We start from the raw sequence: 21,527 nt of genomic DNA, 5'->3' as shown, positions 1-21,527 counted from the left end.
TAGGTCACTGATCTAAATCACTCTTATGGATGTCACACACATGGTGGTGCCTGTTAGGTGTGCAGGAGGGTTGCCCGGATTTTTCCAGTCCCTACTTGTTTCAATCATCTGTGGACCAGGTATCGTCTCACTTTTGGTTTGAAGGCAGGCACACTGAAAAATGCTGAATTGCCTTCTCTCATTTTCCCCTCCAAAATTTCCTTGCTAACTTCTTTATTTTCTCCCACATTTCCCCTTCCTTCTATCTGTTTCAAACCAAACAACAAACAAAAAAACAAACAGACAAACACAAACTTCTGGTGTGGGAGACTTGATTCTTTCCACTATGCATTGTTTGCATGGGTCATTCCAACTCCTTCCTATCTACCAATGTAGGAAATTTATCTGAGAAAATGATTTCTAAATTGTTGTCTTTTTGTTATCCCCACTACCTAAGAATTATGCTCAGAAGTATAGCAATATGTATCCTGGCGCTTGATCATCTTCTATTCTGGTGTGTAGGATCTACTAGAATTCTCTTTGATGTCCCACAGGAACATGTCTAGTTCTCAAGGTCCTGGACTTCAGGGGCTACTTTTACAACCAATTGGTTTGAACACCCATAATAAAGTCTCAGGTAAGTGTCTGAGGCAATAACACTTGGCGTGGATGGTGTCTTTTCTAGAGGTAGGGATGAATGGAGACTTGAGGAGTGAGGCCATCAGCCAGAGGCAGAGAATGGTGAAAAAGTGGAAGGCTATATAGCATGACATAGAGACAAGGGTTAAGGGGGATGACATGTGTCTGATAATACAGAGATTGGTGAAAACTGCCAGAAGTTCATGTCGGTAGAAAACGGGCTAAAGATAGATTGAGGAAGACTTGCATCGTGAAAGATGCCTCGAAATATTAAGGTGCTTGGACATACATATACCAAAGAATGTCATCTATGTCATGGGCACATATATATCTGGAACCATCTCAATTCTGTGGGCATGTGAACTTGAGGGGCATGTTCATGATTGGAGAGGAATAATGAGAATGCAAATTGCACTATGAGGTTGATGCAGGCCTGAATGGAAGGAATGTCTCCAAAAGGATCTGGGTTCGGTTTTTAGCATACCCAGAGGTAACAAACATAACAACAAGTCAAAGACAAAGAATAATGAGCAAACACTCCATTGGGATGTGGAAGAATTTATGGATTGACTACTCTGAGATAAAATTTCAGGAAAGAGTGTTCACCAGCAAATGTTCACTTTAGAAACAAGGGATAAACTAAAGTACATATGATCACACATCTTATTATTTCTTGCCTCAAACTTCCCACAAGAGTTGTCAAAGTCATGAAATGATGTTGTATATAAAACATCACTCAAGTTTGATGCATGTGGTTGATACACTAGATGTCACAGTAGAGTGCACATTGCCTTATAAATGAGATTTTCCTGTATTTCACAGACTGGCCTTGATATCTCAGCTTCAAAAAAACTAGAATTCCTCAGAATATCAGGATTCTGGACTTCAATCCTTCTCCCCAGACCTATTTTTAAAATTTGGGTGGGAAGAAAAATGAGGCCCACGACCCAACTAACAGGTGTCATGAAGTTTAACTGCAGACCCCTATGATATAGGTTATTTTAAAACATCATTTCCTCAGACATTTACAGAAACATTTTGAAATGTGGATGCAGCAGCAACACAGACCCCATGGGACAAATCCTCCCAACACAAGGCAGAAAACGGATATATCAGGAGTGAGAAGGTTGGTATCATTTCCAAGGTTTAAACATAGGCAGTTTCTTAGAAGCTGTACTGCAACAGTTACCTGATTCCAGTGTTTTTGTGCCATTGTTCCGTTTTGGTTTTTTGGGATCTGTATCTTTGCTTTTGGTGGTCGGCTTGATGTGCATGGAGAGAAGATATTATGTAAGTATTTTACAGTACACCCAGCATACTGTTAATAATATCACATAAACATAGAACATGAATTACCTTGTAGGAAGCATGTACGTCCTTAGAGCCTGAAAAGCAAGTGAAATATATAATCAATAAAACCTGAGTATTAAGAAAAACACATTCATGAGTCTATGAAATAAGTAGAGAGCTCAGTCTGAGTGATAACAATTTTCATATGCGTTGATAAGACTACATTCGCTTAGGGGTTTTGTGTTTGTGCATTTTGTTGAGTACAATGACAAGACTGAAATGTAGTAAATCAATATGGAGAAAATATCTTTAGTAATTAAAACTTGTAGTTAAGTTTCAAATAATAAGAACACCTTTGCAATCATCATAAATATTTAGGCAAGGCATGTATACGAATGTGAAGATGCAGAATCTGGAGACCATAGTGATCTGTATTTCGAGAAGCAAAGGAGAAACCGGAGAACTTCAATGTCAAAGCTGAAGCAGTCAGATGGCAGTACACCTATGAATTGTTTATCCATGTTATTATACCTCAGTATCCTGTACTCATTGGTCTTACTATTAAAAAGTTTTCATCCAAGATCTGCGGGAATGTATACTTTATTTCTCATCATACTGTTTTTTTTTTTTTTTTCTGAATTAATTGGACCAGATATATGCATTTAGAATAACAGGTAATACATATATGTGTGTTTTTTTCATACCCGTCTGGGACCCTGGCACATCTTCTAATCCTGCTTCCTTTGTTGTAGGCAATAGAATGTTTTCTTTTTCACCCTTGTGCAAAGATACATGTCCTGTATCTGAAAAAAATGTGAGAAAGCATAAAGAATTTAGATATGGCCATCCACAGCAAACTGATCTGAAAGGAAGCAGAATTGACAGATAGGACTGAAGTATTGTGTTTCAAAGTCTTTTATATGAACATGTTAGAAAATGTCTTAGTATAGGTGGAAGAAATTTCTTAAAGAATTCTGTTTAAAAACATGAGTGTGACATAAAACACCCAGACATGATATCACATATTTTCTGAAAGTGCTGAAGAGCAGAAAATGAGGCATCTAGAGATCAGAATTAAGCATAGGAATGGAGTTTATTCTTGGAGCACCAGGGACATGGTTTCATTCCAAAGCACCAATATAATATAAAAATTAAAATCATAATCAGTGTCATCATCATCATCATCATCATCATCATATAATACTATAACCATATTAATAATAAATCACTATCTTTAAAAAAAAAAAGCTTCAGAAACACTAGGTCACTGATCTAAATCACTCTTATGGATGTCACACACATGGTGGTGCCTGTTAGGTGTGCAGGAGGGTTGCCCGGATTTTTCCAGTCCCTACTTGTTTCAATCATCTGTGGACCAGGTATCGTCTCACTTTTGGTTTGAAGGCAGGCACACTGAAAAATGCTGAATTGCCTTCTCTCATTTTCCCCTCCAAAATTTCCTTGCTAACTTCTTTATTTTCTCCCACATTTCCCCTTCCTTCTATCTGTTTCAAACCAAACAACAAACAAAAAAACAAACAGACAAACACAAACTTCTGGTGTGGGAGACTTGATTCTTTCCACTATGCATTGTTTGCATGGGTCATTCCAACTCCTTCCTATCTACCAATGTAGGAAATTTATCTGAGAAAATGATTTCTAAATTGTTGTCTTTTTGTTATCCCCACTACCTAAGAATTATGCTCAGAAGTATAGCAATATGTATCCTGGCGCTTGATCATCTTCTATTCTGGTGTGTAGGATCTACTAGAATTCTCTTTGATGTCCCACAGGAACATGTCTAGTTCTCAAGGTCCTGGACTTCAGGGGCTACTTTTACAACCAATTGGTTTGAACACCCATAATAAAGTCTCAGGTAAGTGTCTGAGGCAATAACACTTGGCGTGGATGGTGTCTTTTCTAGAGGTAGGGATGAATGGAGACTTGAGGAGTGAGGCCATCAGCCAGAGGCAGAGAATGGTGAAAAAGTGGAAGGCTATATAGCATGACATAGAGACAAGGGTTAAGGGGGATGACATGTGTCTGATAATACAGAGATTGGTGAAAACTGCCAGAAGTTCATGTCGGTAGAAAACGGGCTAAAGATAGATTGAGGAAGACTTGCATCGTGAAAGATGCCTCGAAATATTAAGGTGCTTGGACATACATATACCAAAGAATGTCATCTATGTCATGGGCACATATATATCTGGAACCATCTCAATTCTGTGGGCATGTGAACTTGAGGGGCATGTTCATGATTGGAGAGGAATAATGAGAATGCAAATTGCACTATGAGGTTGATGCAGGCCTGAATGGAAGGAATGTCTCCAAAAGGATCTGGGTTCGGTTTTTAGCATACCCAGAGGTAACAAACATAACAACAAGTCAAAGACAAAGAATAATGAGCAAACACTCCATTGGGATGTGGAAGAATTTATGGATTGACTACTCTGAGATAAAATTTCAGGAAAGAGTGTTCACCAGCAAATGTTCACTTTAGAAACAAGGGATAAACTAAAGTACATATGATCACACATCTTATTATTTCTTGCCTCAAACTTCCCACAAGAGTTGTCAAAGTCATGAAATGATGTTGTATATAAAACATCACTCAAGTTTGATGCATGTGGTTGATACACTAGATGTCACAGTAGAGTGCACATTGCCTTATAAATGAGATTTTCCTGTATTTCACAGACTGGCCTTGATATCTCAGCTTCAAAAAAACTAGAATTCCTCAGAATATCAGGATTCTGGACTTCAATCCTTCTCCCCAGACCTATTTTTAAAATTTGGGTGGGAAGAAAAATGAGGCCCACGACCCAACTAACAGGTGTCATGAAGTTTAACTGCAGACCCCTATGATATAGGTTATTTTAAAACATCATTTCCTCAGACATTTACAGAAACATTTTGAAATGTGGATGCAGCAGCAACACAGACCCCATGGGACAAATCCTCCCAACACAAGGCAGAAAACGGATATATCAGGAGTGAGAAGGTTGGTATCATTTCCAAGGTTTAAACATAGGCAGTTTCTTAGAAGCTGTACTGCAACAGTTACCTGATTCCAGTGTTTTTGTGCCATTGTTCCGTTTTGGTTTTTTGGGATCTGTATCTTTGCTTTTGGTGGTCGGCTTGATGTGCATGGAGAGAAGATATTATGTAAGTATTTTACAGTACACCCAGCATACTGTTAATAATATCACATAAACATAGAACATGAATTACCTTGTAGGAAGCATGTACGTCCTTAGAGCCTGAAAAGCAAGTGAAATATATAATCAATAAAACCTGAGTATTAAGAAAAACACATTCATGAGTCTATGAAATAAGTAGAGAGCTCAGTCTGAGTGATAACAATTTTCATATGCGTTGATAAGACTACATTCGCTTAGGGGTTTTGTGTTTGTGCATTTTGTTGAGTACAATGACAAGACTGAAATGTAGTAAATCAATATGGAGAAAATATCTTTAGTAATTAAAACTTGTAGTTAAGTTTCAAATAATAAGAACACCTTTGCAATCATCATAAATATTTAGGCAAGGCATGTATACGAATGTGAAGATGCAGAATCTGGAGACCATAGTGATCTGTATTTCGAGAAGCAAAGGAGAAACCGGAGAACTTCAATGTCAAAGCTGAAGCAGTCAGATGGCAGTACACCTATGAATTGTTTATCCATGTTATTATACCTCAGTATCCTGTACTCATTGGTCTTACTATTAAAAAGTTTTCATCCAAGATCTGCGGGAATGTATACTTTATATCTCATCATACTGTTTTTTTTTTTTTTTTCTGAATTAATTGGACCAGATATATGCATTTAGAATAACAGGTAATACATATATGTGTGTTTTTTTCATACCCGTCTGGGACCCTGGCACATCTTCTAATCCTGCTTCCTTTGTTGTAGGCAATAGAATGTTTTCTTTTTCACCCTTGTGCAAAGATACATGTCCTGTATCTGAAAAAAATGTGAGAAAGCATAAAGAATTTAGATATGGCCATCCACAGCAAACTGATCTGAAAGGAAGCAGAATTGACAGATAGGACTGAAGTATTGTGTTTCAAAGTCTTTTATATGAACATGTTAGAAAATGTCTTAGTATAGGTGGAAGAAATTTCTTAAAGAATTCTGTTTCAAAACATGAGTGTGACATAAAACACCCAGACATGATATCACATATTTTCTGAAAGTGCTGAAGAGCAGAAAATGAGGCATCTAGAGATCAGAATTAAGCATAGGAATGGAGTTTATTCTTGGAGCACCAGGGACATGGTTTCATTCCAAAGCACCAATATAATATAAAAATTAAAATCATAATCAGTGTCATCATCATCATCATCATCATATAATACTATAACCATATTAATAATAAATCACTATCTTTAAAAAAAAAAAAGCTTCAGAAACACTAGGTCACTGATCTAAATCACTCTTATGGATGTCACACACATGGTGGTGCCTGTTAGGTGTGCAGGAGGGTTGCCCTGATTTTTCCAGTCCCTACTTGTTTCAATCATCTGTGGACCAGGTATCGCCTTACTTTTGGTTTGAAGGCAGGCACACTGAAAAATGCTGAATTGCCTTCTCTCATTTTCCCCTCCAAAATTTCCTTGCTAACTTCTTTATTTTCTCCCACATTTCCCCTTCCTTCTATCTGTTTCAAACCAAACAACAAACAAAAAAACAAACAGACAAACACAAACTTCTGGTGTGGGAGACTTGATTCTTTCCACTATGCATTGTTTGCATGGGTCATTCCAACTCCTTCCTATCTACCAATGTAGGAAATTTATCTGAGAAAATGATTTCTAAATTGTTGTCTTTTTGTTATCCCCACTACCTAAGAATTATGCTCAGAAGTATAGCAATATGTATCCTGGCGCTTGATCATCTTCTATTCTGGTGTGTAGGATCTACTAGAATTCTCTTTGATGTCCCACAGGAACATGTCTAGTTCTCAAGGTCCTGGACTTCAGGGGCTACTTTTACAACCAATTGGTTTGAACACCCATAATAAAGTCTCAGGTAAGTGTCTGAGGCAATAACACTTGGCGTGGATGGTGTCTTTTCTAGAGGTAGGGATGAATGGAGACTTGAGGAGTGAGGCCATCAGCCAGAGGCAGAGAATGGTGAAAAAGTGGAAGGCTATATAGCATGACATAGAGACAAGGGTTAAGGGGGATGACATGTGTCTGATAATACAGAGATTGGTGAAAACTGCCAGAAGTTCATGTCGGTAGAAAACGGGCTAAAGATAGATTGAGGAAGACTTGCATCGTGAAAGATGCCTCGAAATATTAAGGTGCTTGGACATACATATACCAAAGAATGTCATCTATGTCATGGGCACATATATATCTGGAACCATCTCAATTCTGTGGGCATGTGAACTTGAGGGGCATGTTCATGATTGGAGAGGAATAATGAGAATGCAAATTGCACTATGAGGTTGATGCAGGCCTGAATGGAAGGAATGTCTCCAAAAGGATCTGGGTTCGGTTTTTAGCATACCCAGAGGTAACAAACATAACAACAAGTCAAAGACAAAGAATAATGAGCAAACACTCCATTGGGATGTGGAAGAATTTATGGATTGACTACTCTGAGATAAAATTTCAGGAAAGAGTGTTCACCAGCAAATGTTCACTTTAGAAACAAGGGATAAACTAAAGTACATATGATCACACATCTTATTATTTCTTGCCTCAAACTTCCCACAAGAGTTGTCAAAGTCATGAAATGATGTTGTATATAAAACATCACTCAAGTTTGATGCATGTGGTTGATACACTAGATGTCACAGTAGAGTGCACATTGCCTTATAAATGAGATTTTCCTGTATTTCACAGACTGGCCTTGATATCTCAGCTTCAAAAAAACTAGAATTCCTCAGAATATCAGGATTCTGGACTTCAATCCTTCTCCCCAGACCTATTTTTAAAATTTGGGTGGGAAGAAAAATGAGGCCCACGACCCAACTAACAGGTGTCATGAAGTTTAACTGCAGACCCCTATGATATAGGTTATTTTAAAACATCATTTCCTCAGACATTTACAGAAACATTTTGAAATGTGGATGCAGCAGCAACACAGACCCCATGGGACAAATCCTCCCAACACATGGCAGAAAACGGATATATCAGGAGTGAGAAGGTTGGTATCATTTCCAAGGTTTAAACATAGGCAGTTTCTTAGAAGCTGTACTGCAACAGTTACCTGATTCCAGTGTTTTTGTGCCATTGTTCCGTTTTGGTTTTTTGGGATCTGTATCTTTGCTTTTGGTGGTCGGCTTGATGTGCATGGAGAGAAGATATCATGTAAGTATTTTACAGTACACCCAGCATACTGTTAATAATATCACATAAACATAGAACATGAATTACCTTGTAGGAAGCATGTACGTCCTTAGAGCCTGAAAAGCAAGTGAAATATATAATCAATAAAACCTGAGTATTAAGAAAAACACATTCATGAGTCTATGAAATAAGTAGAGAGCTCAGTCTGAGTGATAACAATTTTCATATGCGTTGATAAGACTACATTCGCTTAGGGGTTTTGTGTTTGTGCATTTTGTTGAGTACAATGACAAGACTGAAATGTAGTAAATCAATATGGAGAAAATATCTTTAGTAATTAAAACTTGTAGTTAAGTTTCAAATAATAAGAACACCTTTGCAATCATCATAAATATTTAGGCAAGGCATGTATACGAATGTGAAGATGCAGAATCTGGAGACCATAGTGATCTGTATTTCGAGAAGCAAAGGAGAAACCGGAGAACTTCAATGTCAAAGCTGAAGCAGTCAGATGGCAGTACACCTATGAATTGTTTATCCATGTTATTATACCTCAGTATCCTGTACTCATTGGTCTTACTATTAAAAAGTTTTCATCCAAGATCTGCGGGAATGTATACTTTATTTCTCATCATACTGTTTTTTTTTTTTTTTTCTGAATTAATTGGACCAGATATATGCATTTAGAATAACAGGTAATACATATATGTGTGTTTTTTTCATACCCGTCTGGGACCCTGGCACATCTTCTAATCCTGCTTCCTTTGTTGTAGGCAATAGAATGTTTTCTTTTTCACCCTTGTGCAAAGATACATGTCCTGTATCTGAAAAAAATGTGAGAAAGCATAAAGAATTTAGATATGGCCATCCACAGCAAACTGATCTGAAAGGAAGCAGAATTGACAGATAGGACTGAAGTATTGTGTTTCAAAGTCTTTTATATGAACATGTTAGAAAATGTCTTAGTATAGGTGGAAGAAATTTCTTAAAGAATTCTGTTTCAAAACATGAGTGTGACATAAAACACCCAGACATGATATCACATATTTTCTGAAAGTGCTGAAGAGCAGAAAATGAGGCATCTAGAGATCAGAATTAAGCATAGGAATGGAGTTTATTCTTGGAGCACCAGGGACATGGTTTCATTCCAAAGCACCAATATAATATAAAAATTAAAATCATAATCAGTGTCATCATCATCATCATCATCATATAATACTATAACCATATTAATAATAAATCACTATCTTTAAAAAAAAAAAAGCTTCAGAAACACTAGGTCACTGATCTAAATCACTCTTATGGATGTCACACACATGGTGGTGCCTGTTAGGTGTGCAGGAGGGTTGCCCTGATTTTTCCAGTCCCTACTTGTTTCAATCATCTGTGGACCAGGTATCGCCTTACTTTTGGTTTGAAGGCAGGCACACTGAAAAATGCTGAATTGCCTTCTCTCATTTTCCCCTCCAAAATTTCCTTGCTAACTTCTTTATTTTCTCCCACATTTCCCCTTCCTTCTATCTGTTTCAAACCAAACAACAAACAAAAAAACAAACAGACAAACACAAACTTCTGGTGTGGGAGACTTGATTCTTTCCACTATGCATTGTTTGCATGGGTCATTCCAACTCCTTCCTATCTACCAATGTAGGAAATTTATCTGAGAAAATGATTTCTAAATTGTTGTCTTTTTGTTATCCCCACTACCTAAGAATTATGCTCAGAAGTATAGCAATATGTATCCTGGCGCTTGATCATCTTCTATTCTGGTGTGTAGGATCTACTAGAATTCTCTTTGATGTCCCACAGGAACATGTCTAGTTCTCAAGGTCCTGGACTTCAGGGGCTACTTTTACAACCAATTGGTTTGAACACCCATAATAAAGTCTCAGGTAAGTGTCTGAGGCAATAACACTTGGCGTGGATGGTGTCTTTTCTAGAGGTAGGGATGAATGGAGACTTGAGGAGTGAGGCCATCAGCCAGAGGCAGAGAATGGTGAAAAAGTGGAAGGCTATATAGCATGACATAGAGACAAGGGTTAAGGGGGATGACATGTGTCTGATAATACAGAGATTGGTGAAAACTGCCAGAAGTTCATGTCGGTAGAAAACGGGCTAAAGATAGATTGAGGAAGACTTGCATCGTGAAAGATGCCTCGAAATATTAAGGTGCTTGGACATACATATACCAAAGAATGTCATCTATGTCATGGGCACATATATATCTGGAACCATCTCAATTCTGTGGGCATGTGAACTTGAGGGGCATGTTCATGATTGGAGAGGAATAATGAGAATGCAAATTGCACTATGAGGTTGATGCAGGCCTGAATGGAAGGAATGTCTCCAAAAGGATCTGGGTTCGGTTTTTAGCATACCCAGAGGTAACAAACATAACAACAAGTCAAAGACAAAGAATAATGAGCAAACACTCCATTGGGATGTGGAAGAATTTATGGATTGACTACTCTGAGATAAAATTTCAGGAAAGAGTGTTCACCAGCAAATGTTCACTTTAGAAACAAGGGATAAACTAAAGTACATATGATCACACATCTTATTATTTCTTGCCTCAAACTTCCCACAAGAGTTGTCAAAGTCATGAAATGATGTTGTATATAAAACATCACTCAAGTTTGATGCATGTGGTTGATACACTAGATGTCACAGTAGAGTGCACATTGCCTTATAAATGAGATTTTCCTGTATTTCACAGACTGGCCTTGATATCTCAGCTTCAAAAAAACTAGAATTCCTCAGAATATCAGGATTCTGGACTTCAATCCTTCTCCCCAGACCTATTTTTAAAATTTGGGTGGGAAGAAAAATGAGGCCCACGACCCAACTAACAGGTGTCATGAAGTTTAACTGCAGACCCCTATGATATAGGTTATTTTAAAACATCATTTCCTCAGACATTTACAGAAACATTTTGAAATGTGGATGCAGCAGCAACACAGACCCCATGGGACAAATCCTCCCAACACATGGCAGAAAACGGATATATCAGGAGTGAGAAGGTTGGTATCATTTCCAAGGTTTAAACATAGGCAGTTTCTTAGAAGCTGTACTGCAACAGTTACCTGATTCCAGTGTTTTTGTGCCATTGTTCCGTTTTGGTTTTTTGGGATCTGTATCTTTGCTTTTGGTGGTCGGCTTGATGTGCATGGAGAGAAGATATTATGTAAGTATTTTACAGTACACCCAGCATACTGTTAATAATATCACATAAACATAGAACATGAATTACCTTGTAGGAAGCATGTACGTCCTTAGAGCCTGAAAAGCAAGTGAAATATATAATCAATAAAACCTGAGTATTAAGAAAAACACATTCATGAGTCTATGAAATAAGTAGAGAGCTCAGTCTGAGTGATAACAATTTTCATATGCGTTGATAAGACTACATTCGCTTAGGGGTTTTGTGTTTGTGCATTTTGTTGAGTACAATGACAAGACTGAAATGTAGTAAATCAATATGGAGAAAATATCTTTAGTAATTAAAACTTGTAGTTAAGTTTCAAATAATAAGAACACCTTTGCAATCATCATAAATATTTAGGCAAGGCATGTATACGAATGTGAAGATGCAGAATCTGGAGACCATAGTGATCTGTATTTCGAGAAGCAAAGGAGAAACCGGAGAACTTCAATGTCAAAGCTGAAGCAGTCAGATGGCAGTACACCTATGAATTGTTTATCCATGTTATTATACCTCAGTATCCTGTACTCATTGGTCTTACTATTAAAAAGTTTTCATCCAAGATCTGCGGGAATGTATACTTTATTTCTCATCATACTGTTTTTTTTTTTTTTTTTCTGAATTAATTGGACCAGATATATGCATTTAGAATAACAGGTAATACATATATGTGTGTTTTTTTCATACCCGTCTGGGACCCTGGCACATCTTCTAATCCTGCTTCCTTTGTTGTAGGCAATAGAATGTTTTCTTTTTCACCCTTGTGCAAAGATACATGTCCTGTATCTGAAAAAAATGTGAGAAAGCATAAAGAATTTAGATATGGCCATCCACAGCAAACTGATCTGAAAGGAAGCAGAATTGACAGATAGGACTGAAGTATTGTGTTAAAAAGTCTTTTATATGAACATGTTAGAAAATGTCTTAGTATAGGTGGAAGAAATTTCTTAAAGAATTCTGTTTCAAAACATGAGTGTGACATAAAACACCCAGACATGATATCACATATTTTCTGAAAGTGCTGAAGAGCAGAAAATGAGGCATCTAGAGATCAGAATTAAGCATAGGAATGGAGTTTATTCTTGGAGCACCAGGGACATGGTTTCATTCCAAAGCACCAATATAATATAAAAATTAAAATCATAATCAGTGTCATCATCATCATCATCATCATATAATACTATAACCATATTAATAATAAATCACTATCTTTAAAAAAAAAAAAGCTTCAGAAACACTAGGTCACTGATCTAAATCACTCTTATGGATGTCACACACATGGTGGTGCCTGTTAGGTGTGCAGGAGGGTTGCCCTGATTTTTCCAGTCCCTACTTGTTTCAATCATCTGTGGACCAGGTATCGCCTTACTTTTGGTTTGAAGGCAGGCACACTGAAAAATGCTGAATTGCCTTCTCTCATTTTCCCCTCCAAAATTTCCTTGCTAACTTCTTTATTTTCTCCCACATTTCCCCTTCCTTCTATCTGTTTCAAACCAAACAACAAACAAAAAAACAAACAGACAAACACAAACTTCTGGTGTGGGAGACTTGATTCTTTCCACTATGCATTGTTTGCATGGGTCATTCCAACTCCTTCCTATCTACCAATGTAGGAAATTTATCTGAGAAAATGATTTCTAAATTGTTGTCTTTTTGTTATCCCCACTACCTAAGAATTATGCTCAGAAGTATAGCAATATGTATCCTGGCGCTTGATCATCTTCTATTCTGGTGTGTAGGATCTACTAGAATTCTCTTTGATGTCCCACAGGAACATGTCTAGTTCTCAAGGTCCTGGACTTCAGGGGCTACTTTTACAACCAATTGGTTTGAACACCCATAATAAAGTCTCAGGTAAGTGTCTGAGGCAATAACACTTGGCGTGGATGGTGTCTTTTCTAGAGGTAGGGATGAATGGAGACTTGAGGAGTGAGGCCATCAGCCAGAGGCAGAGAATGGTGAAAAAGTGGAAGGCTATATAGCATGACATAGAGACAAGGGTTAAGGGGGATGACATGTGTCTGATAATACAGAGATTGGTGAAAACTGCCAGAAGTTCATGTCGGTAGAAAACGGGCTAAAGATAGATTGAGGAAGACTTGCATCGTGAAAGATGCCTCGAAATATTAAGGTGCTTGGACATACATATACCAAAGAATGTCATCTATGTCATGGGCACATATATATCTGGAACCATCTCAATTCTGTGGGCATGTGAACTTGAGGGGCATGTTCATGATTGGAGAGGAATAATGAGAATGCAAATTGCACTATGAGGTTGATGCAGGCCTGAATGGAAGGAATGTCTCCAAAAGGATCTGGGTTCGGTTTTTAGCATACCCAGAGGTAACAAACATAACAACAAGTCAAAGACAAAGAATAATGAGCAAACACTCCATTGGGATGTGGAAGAATTTATGGATTGACTACTCTGAGATAAAATTTCAGGAAAGAGTGTTCACCAGCAAATGTTCACTTTAGAAACAAGGGATAAACTAAAGTACATATGATCACACATCTTATTATTTCTTGCCTCAAACTTCCCACAAGAGTTGTCAAAGTCATGAAATGATGTTGTATATAAAACATCACTCAAGTTTGATGCATGTGGTTGATACACTAGATGTCACAGTAGAGTGCACATTGCCTTATAAATGAGATTTTCCTGTATTTCACAGACTGGCCTTGATATCTCAGCTTCAAAAAAACTAGAATTCCTCAGAATATCAGGATTCTGGACTTCAATCCTTCTCCCCAGACCTATTTTTAAAATTTGGGTGGGAAGAAAAATGAGGCCCACGACCCAACTAACAGGTGTCATGAAGTTTAACTGCAGACCCCTATGATATAGGTTATTTTAAAACATCATTTCCTCAGACATTTACAGAAACATTTTGAAATGTGGATGCAGCAGCAACACAGACCCCATGGGACAAATCCTCCCAACACAAGGCAGAAAACGGATATATCAGGAGTGAGAAGGTTGGTATCATTTCCAAGGTTTAAACATAGGCAGTTTCTTAGAAGCTGTACTGCAACAGTTACCTGATTCCAGTGTTTTTGTGCCATTGTTCCGTTTTGGTTTTTTGGGATCTGTATCTTTGCTTTTGGTGGTCGGCTTGATGTGCATGGAGAGAAGATATTATGTAAGTATTTTACAGTACACCCAGCATACTGTTAATAATATCACATAAACATAGAACATGAATTACCTTGTAGGAAGCATGTACGTCCTTAGAGCCTGAAAAGCAAGTGAAATATATAATCAATAAAACCTGAGTATTAAGAAAAACACATTCATGAGTCTATGAAATAAGTAGAGAGCTCAGTCTGAGTGATAACAATTTTCATATGCGTTGATAAGACTACATTCGCTTAGGGGTTTTGTGTTTGTGCATTTTGTTGAGTACAATGACAAGACTGAAATGTAGTAAATCAATATGGAGAAAATATCTTTAGTAATTAAAACTTGTAGTTAAGTTTCAAATAATAAGAACACCTTTGCAATCATCATAAATATTTAGGCAAGGCATGTATACGAATGTGAAGATGCAGAATCTGGAGACCATAGTGATCTGTATTTCGAGAAGCAAAGGAGAAACCGGAGAACTTCAATGTCAAAGCTGAAGCAGTCAGATGGCAGTACACCTATGAATTGTTTATCCATGTTATTATACCTCAGTATCCTGTACTCATTGGTCTTACTATTAAAAAGTTTTCATCCAAGATCTGCGGGAATGTATACTTTATTTCTCATCATACTGTTTTTTTTTTTTTTTTCTGAATTAATTGGACCAGATATATGCATTTAGAATAACAGGTAATACATATATGTGTGTTTTTTTCATACCCGTCTGGGACCCTGGCACATCTTCTAATCCTGCTTCCTTTGTTGTAGGCAATAGAATGTTTTCTTTTTCACCCTTGTGCAAAGATACATGTCCTGTATCTGAAAAAAATGTGAGAAAGCATAAAGAATTTAGATATGGCCATCCACAGCAAACTGATCTGAAAGGAAGCAGAATTGACAGATAGGACTGAAGTATTGTGTTTCAAAGTCTTTTATATGAACATGTTAGAAAATGTCTTAGTATAGGTGGAAGAAATTTCTTAAAGAATTCTGTTTCAAAACATGAGTGTGACATAAAACACCCAGACATGATATCACATATTTTCTGAAAGTGCTGAAGAGCAGAAAATGAGGCATCTAGAGATCAGAATTAAGCATAGGAATGGAGTTTATTCTTGGAGCACCAGGGACATGGTTTCATTCCAAAGCACCAATATAATATAAAAATTAAAATCATAATCAGTGTCATCATCATCATCATCATCATATAATACTATAACCATATTAATAATAAATCACTATCTTTAAAAAAAAAAAAGCTTCAGAAACACTAGGTCACTGATCTAAATCACTCTTATGGATGTCACACACATGGTGGTGCCTGTTAGGTGTGCAGGAGGGTTGCCCTGATTTTTCCAGTCCCTACTTGTTTCAATCATCTGTGGACCAGGTATCGCCTTACTTTTGGTTTGAAGGCAGGCACACTGAAAAATGCTGAATTGCCTTCTCTCATTTTCCCCTCCAAAATTTCCTTGCTAACTTCTTTATTTTCTCCCACATTTCCCCTTCCTTCTATCTGTTTCAAACCAAACAACAAACAAAAAAACAAACAGACAAACACAAACTTCTGGTGTGGGAGACTTGATTCTTTCCACTATGCATTGTTTGCATGGGTCATTCCAACTCCTTCCTATCTACCAATGTAGGAAATTTATCTGAGAAAATGATTTCTAAATTGTTGTCTTTTTGTTATCCCCACTACCTAAGAATTATGCTCAGAAGTATAGCAATATGTATCCTGGCGCTTGATCATCTTCTATTCTGGTGTGTAGGATCTACTAGAATTCTCTTTGATGTCCCACAGGAACATGTCTAGTTCTCAAGGTCCTGGACTTCAGGGGCTACTTTTACAACCAATTGGTTTGAACACCCATAATAAAGTCTCAGGTAAGTGTCTGAGGCAATAACACTTGGCGTGGATGGTGTCTTTTCTAGAGGTAGGGATGAATGGAGACTTGAGGAGTGAGGCCATCAGCCAGAGGCAGAGAATGGTGAAAAAGTGGAAGGCTATATAGCATGACATAGAGACAAGGGTTAAGGGGGATGACATGTGTCTGATAATACAGAGATTGGTGAAAACTGCCAGAAGTTCATGTCGGTAGAAAACGGGCTAAAGATAGATTGAGGAAGACTTGCATCGTGAAAGATGCCTCGAAATATTAAGGTGCTTGGACATACATATACCAAAGAATGTCATCTATGTCATGGGCACATATATATCTGGAACCATCTCAATTCTGTGGGCATGTGAACTTGAGGGGCATGTTCATGATTGGAGAGGAATAATGAGAATGCAAATTGCACTATGAGGTTGATGCAGGCCTGAATGGAAGGAATGTCTCCAAAAGGATCTGGGTTCGGTTTTTAGCATACCCAGAGGTAACAAACATAACAACAAGTCAAAGACAAAGAATAATGAGCAAACACTCCATTGGGATGTGGAAGAATTTATGGATTGACTACTCTGAGATAAAATTTCAGGAAAGAGTGTTCACCAGCAAATGTTCACTTTAGAAACAAGGGATAAACTAAAGTACATATGATCACACATCTTATTATTTCTTGCCTCAAACTTCCCACAAGAGTTGTCAAAGTCATGAAATGATGTTGTATATAAAACATCACTCAAGTTTGATGCATGTGGTTGATACACTAGATGTCACAGTAGAGTGCACACTGCCTTATAAATGAGATTTTCCTGTATTTCACAGACTGGCCTTGATATCTCAGCTTCAAAAAAACTAGAATTCCTCAGAATATCAGGATTCTGGACTTCAATCCTTCTCCCCAGACCTATTTTTAAAATTTGGGTGGGAAGAAAAATGAGGCCCACGACCCAACTAACAGGTGTCATGAAGTTTAACTGCAGACCCCTATGATATAGGTTATTTTAAAACATCATTTCCTCAGACATTTACAGAAACATTTTGAAATGTGGATGCAGCAGCAACACAGACCCCATGGGACAAATCCTCCCAACACATGGCAGAAAATGGATATATCAGGAGTGAGAAGGTTGGTATCATTTCCAAGGTTTAAACATAGGCAGTTTCTTAGAAGCTGTACTGCAACAGTTACCTGATTCCAGTGTTTTTGTGCCATTGTTCCGTTTTGGTTTTTTGGGATCTGTATCTTTGCTTTTGGTGGTCGGCTTGATGTGCATGGAGAGAAGATATCATGTAAGTATTTTACAGTACACCCAGCATACTGTTAATAATATCACATAAACATAGAACATGAATTACCTTGTAGGAAGCATGTACGTCCTTAGAGCCTGAAAAGCAAGTGAAATATATAATCAATAAAACCTGAGTATTAAGAAAAACACATTCATGAGTCTATGAAATAAGTAGAGAGCTCAGTCTGAGTGATAACAATTTTCATATGCGTTGATAAGACTACATTCGCTTAGGGGTTTTGTGTTTGTGGATTTTGTTGAGTACAATGACAAGACTGAAATGTAGTAAATCAATATGGAGAAAATATCTTTAGTAATTAAAACTTGTAGTTAAGTTTCAAATAATAAGAACACCTTTGCAATCATCATAAATATTTAGGCAAGGCATGTATACGAATGTGAAGATGCAGAATCTGGAGACCACAGTGATCTGTATTTGGAGAAGCAAAGGAGAAACCGGAGAACTTCAATGTCAAAGCTGAAGCAGTCAGATGGCAGTACACCTATGAATTGTTTATCCATGTTATTATACCTCAGTATCCTGTACTCATTGGTCTTACTATTAAAAAGTTTTCATCCAAGATCTGCGGGAATGTATACTCTATTTCTCATCATACTGTTTTTTTTTTTTTTCTGAATTAATTGGACCAGATATATGCATTTAGAATAACAGGTAATACACATATGTGTGTTTTTTTCATACCCGTCTGGGACCCTGGCACATCTTCTAATCCTGCTTCCTTTGTTTTAGGCAATAGAATGTTTTCTTTTTCACCCTTGTGCAAAGATACATGTCCTGTATCTGAAAAAAATGTGAGAAAGCATAAAGAATTTAGATATGGCCATCCACAGCAAACTGATCTGAAAGGAAGCAGAATTGACAGATAGGACTGAAGTATTGTGTTTCAAAGTCTTTTATATGAACATGTTAGAAAATGTCTTAGTATAGGTGGAAGAAATTTCTTAAAGAATTCTGTTTCAAAACATGAGTGTGACATAAAACACCCAGACATGATATCACATATTTTCTGAAAGTGCTGAAGAGCAGAAAATGAGGCATCTAGAGATCAGAATTAAGCATAGGAATGGAGTTTATTCTTGGAGCACCAGGGACATGGTTTCATTCCAAAGCACCAATATAATATAAAAATTAAAATCATAATCAGTGTCATCATCATCATCATCATCATCATATAATACTATAACCATATTAATAATAAATCACTATCTTTAAAAAAAAAAAGCTTCAGAAACACTAGGTCACTGATCTAAATCACTCTTATGGATGTCACACACATGGTGGTGCCTGTTAGGTGTGCAGGAGGGTTGCCCTGATTTTTCCAGTCCCTACTTGTTTCAATCATCTGTGGACCAGGTATCATCTCACTTTTGGTTTGAAGGCAGGCACACTGAAAAATGCTGAATTGCCTTCTCTCATTTTCCCCTCCAAAATTTCCTTGCTAACTTCTTTATTTTCTCCCACATTTCCCCTTCCTTCTATCTGTTTCAAACCAAACAACAAACAAAAAAACAAACAGACAAACACAAACTTCTGGTGTGGGAGACTTGATTCTTTCCACTATGCATTGTTTGCATGGGTCATTCCAACTCCTTCCTATCTACCAATGTAGGAAATTTATCTGAGAAAATGATTTCTAAATTGTTGTCTTTTTGTTATCCCCACTACCTAAGAATTATGCTCAGAAGTATAGCAATATGTATCCTGGCGCTTGATCATCTTCTATTCTGGTGTGTAGGATCTACTAGAATTCTCTTTGATGTCCCACAGGAACATGTCTAGTTCTCAAGGTCCTGGACTTCAGGGGCTACTTTTACAACCAATTGGTTTGAACACCCATAATAAAGTCTCAGGTAAGTGTCTGAGGCAATAACACTTGGCGTGGATGGTGTCTTTTCTAGAGGTAGGGATGAATGGAGACTTGAGGAGTGAGGCCATCAGCCAGAGGCAGAGAATGGTGAAAAAGTGGAAGGCTATATAGCATGACATAGAGACAAGGGTTAAGGGGGATGACATGTGTCTGATAATACAGAGATTGGTGAAAACTGCCAGAAGTTCATGTCGGTAGAAAACGGGCTAAAGATAGATTGAGGAAGACTTGCATCGTGAAAGATGCCTCGAAATATTAAGGTGCTTGGACATACATATACCAAAGAATGTCATCTATGTCATGGGCACATATATATCTGGAACCATCTCAATTCTGTGGGCATGTGAACTTGAGGGGCATGTTCATGATTGGAGAGGAATAATGAGAATGCAAATTGCACTATGAGGTTGATGCAGGCCTGAATGGAAGGAATGTCTCCAAAAGGATCTGGGTTCGGTTTTTAGCATACCCAGAGGTAACAAACATAACAACAAGTCAAAGACAAAGAATAATGAGCAAACACTCCATTGGGATGTGGAAGAATTTATGGATTGACTACTCTGAGATAAAATTTCAGGAAAGAGTGTTCACCAGCAAATGTTCACTTTAGAAACAAGGGATAAACTAAAGTACATATGATCACACATCTTATTATTTCTTGCCTCAAACTTCCCACAAGAGTTGTCAAAGTCATGAAATGATGTTGTATATAAAACATCACTCAAGTTTGATGCATGTGGTTGATACACTAGATGTCACAGTAGAGTGCACATTGCCTTATAAATGAGATTTTCCTGTATTTCACAGACTGGCCTTGATATCTCAGCTTCAAAAAAACTAGAATTCCTCAGAATATCAGGATTCTGGACTTCAATCCTTCTCCCCAGACCTATTTTTAAAATTTGGGTGGGAAGAAAAATGAGGCCCACGACCCAACTAACAGGTGTCATGAAGTTTAACTGCAGACCCCTATGATATAGGTTATTTTAAAACATCATTTCCTCAGACATTTACAGAAACATTTTGAAATGTGGATGCAGCAGCAACACAGACCCCATGGGACAAATCCTCCCAACACATGGCAGAAAATGGATATATCAGGAGTGAGAAGGTTGGTATCATTTCCAAGGTTTAAACATAGGCAGTTTCTTAGAAGCTGTACTGCAACAGTTACCTGATTCCAGTGTTTTTGTGCCATTGTTCCGTTTTGGTTTTTTGGGATCTGTATCTTTGCTTTTGGTGGTCGGCTTGATGTGCATGGAGAGAAGATATCATGTAAGTATTTTACAGTACACCCAGCATACTGTTAATAATATCACATAAACATAGAACATGAATTACCTTGTAGGAAGCATGTACGTCCTTAGAGCCTGAAAAGCAAGTGAAATATATAATCAATAAAACCTGAGTATTAAGAAAAACACATTCATGAGTCTATGAAATAAGTAGAGAGCTCAGTCTGAGTGATAACAATTTTCATATGCGTTGATAAGACTACATTCGCTTAGGGGTTTTGTGTTTGTGGATTTTGTTGAGTACAATGACAAGACTGAAATGTAGTAAATCAATATGGAGAAAATATCTTTAGTAATTAAAACTTGTAGTTAAGTTTCAAATAATAAGAACACCTTTGCAATCATCATAAATATTTAGGCAAGGCATGTATACGAATGTGAAGATGCAGAATCTGGAGACCACAGTGATCTGTATTTGGAGAAGCAAAGGAGAAACCGGAGAACTTCAATGTCAAAGCTGAAGCAGTCAGATGGCAGTACACCTATGAATTGTTTATCCATGTTATTATACCTCAGTATCCTGTACTCATTGGTCTTACTATTAAAAAGTTTTCATCCAAGATCTGCGGGAATGTATACTCTATTTCTCATCATACTGTTTTTTTTTTTTTTTTC

At 37.3% G+C, this 21,527-nt stretch overlaps 1 protein-coding gene across 1 annotated transcript in view; it reads right to left on the bottom strand.

Moving 5' to 3' along the window:
* LOC114082245 (uncharacterized) overlaps positions 1-21,527 on the bottom strand; it is a 281,118-nt gene that overhangs the window by 87,729 nt on the left and 171,862 nt on the right. Inside the window, exons 73-92 of the mRNA XM_071612054.1 lie at positions 20,959-20,987; positions 20,792-20,864; positions 18,432-18,530; positions 17,796-17,824; positions 17,629-17,701; positions 15,271-15,369; positions 14,633-14,661; positions 14,466-14,538; positions 12,108-12,206; positions 11,469-11,497; positions 11,302-11,374; positions 8,944-9,042; positions 8,306-8,334; positions 8,139-8,211; positions 5,781-5,879; positions 5,143-5,171; positions 4,976-5,048; positions 2,613-2,711; positions 1,975-2,003; positions 1,808-1,880 (exon numbers count right to left, since the gene is read on the bottom strand). Coding sequence (XP_071468155.1) covers positions 1,808-1,880; positions 1,975-2,003; positions 2,613-2,711; positions 4,976-5,048; positions 5,143-5,171; positions 5,781-5,879; positions 8,139-8,211; positions 8,306-8,334; positions 8,944-9,042; positions 11,302-11,374; positions 11,469-11,497; positions 12,108-12,206; positions 14,466-14,538; positions 14,633-14,661; positions 15,271-15,369; positions 17,629-17,701; positions 17,796-17,824; positions 18,432-18,530; positions 20,792-20,864; positions 20,959-20,987 — 1,308 coding nt within the window. The remainder of the gene's footprint in view (positions 1-1,807; positions 1,881-1,974; positions 2,004-2,612; positions 2,712-4,975; positions 5,049-5,142; positions 5,172-5,780; positions 5,880-8,138; positions 8,212-8,305; positions 8,335-8,943; positions 9,043-11,301; positions 11,375-11,468; positions 11,498-12,107; positions 12,207-14,465; positions 14,539-14,632; positions 14,662-15,270; positions 15,370-17,628; positions 17,702-17,795; positions 17,825-18,431; positions 18,531-20,791; positions 20,865-20,958; positions 20,988-21,527) is intronic.

Source organism: Marmota flaviventris, chromosome 5 (genome assembly GCF_047511675.1).
Source record: "Marmota flaviventris isolate mMarFla1 chromosome 5, mMarFla1.hap1, whole genome shotgun sequence".
NCBI classification, from domain to species: Eukaryota; Metazoa; Chordata; class Mammalia; order Rodentia; family Sciuridae; genus Marmota; species Marmota flaviventris.
The sequence above is the reverse complement of the archived record's forward strand: the minus strand, read 5'-3'. Positions and strand labels throughout refer to the sequence as shown.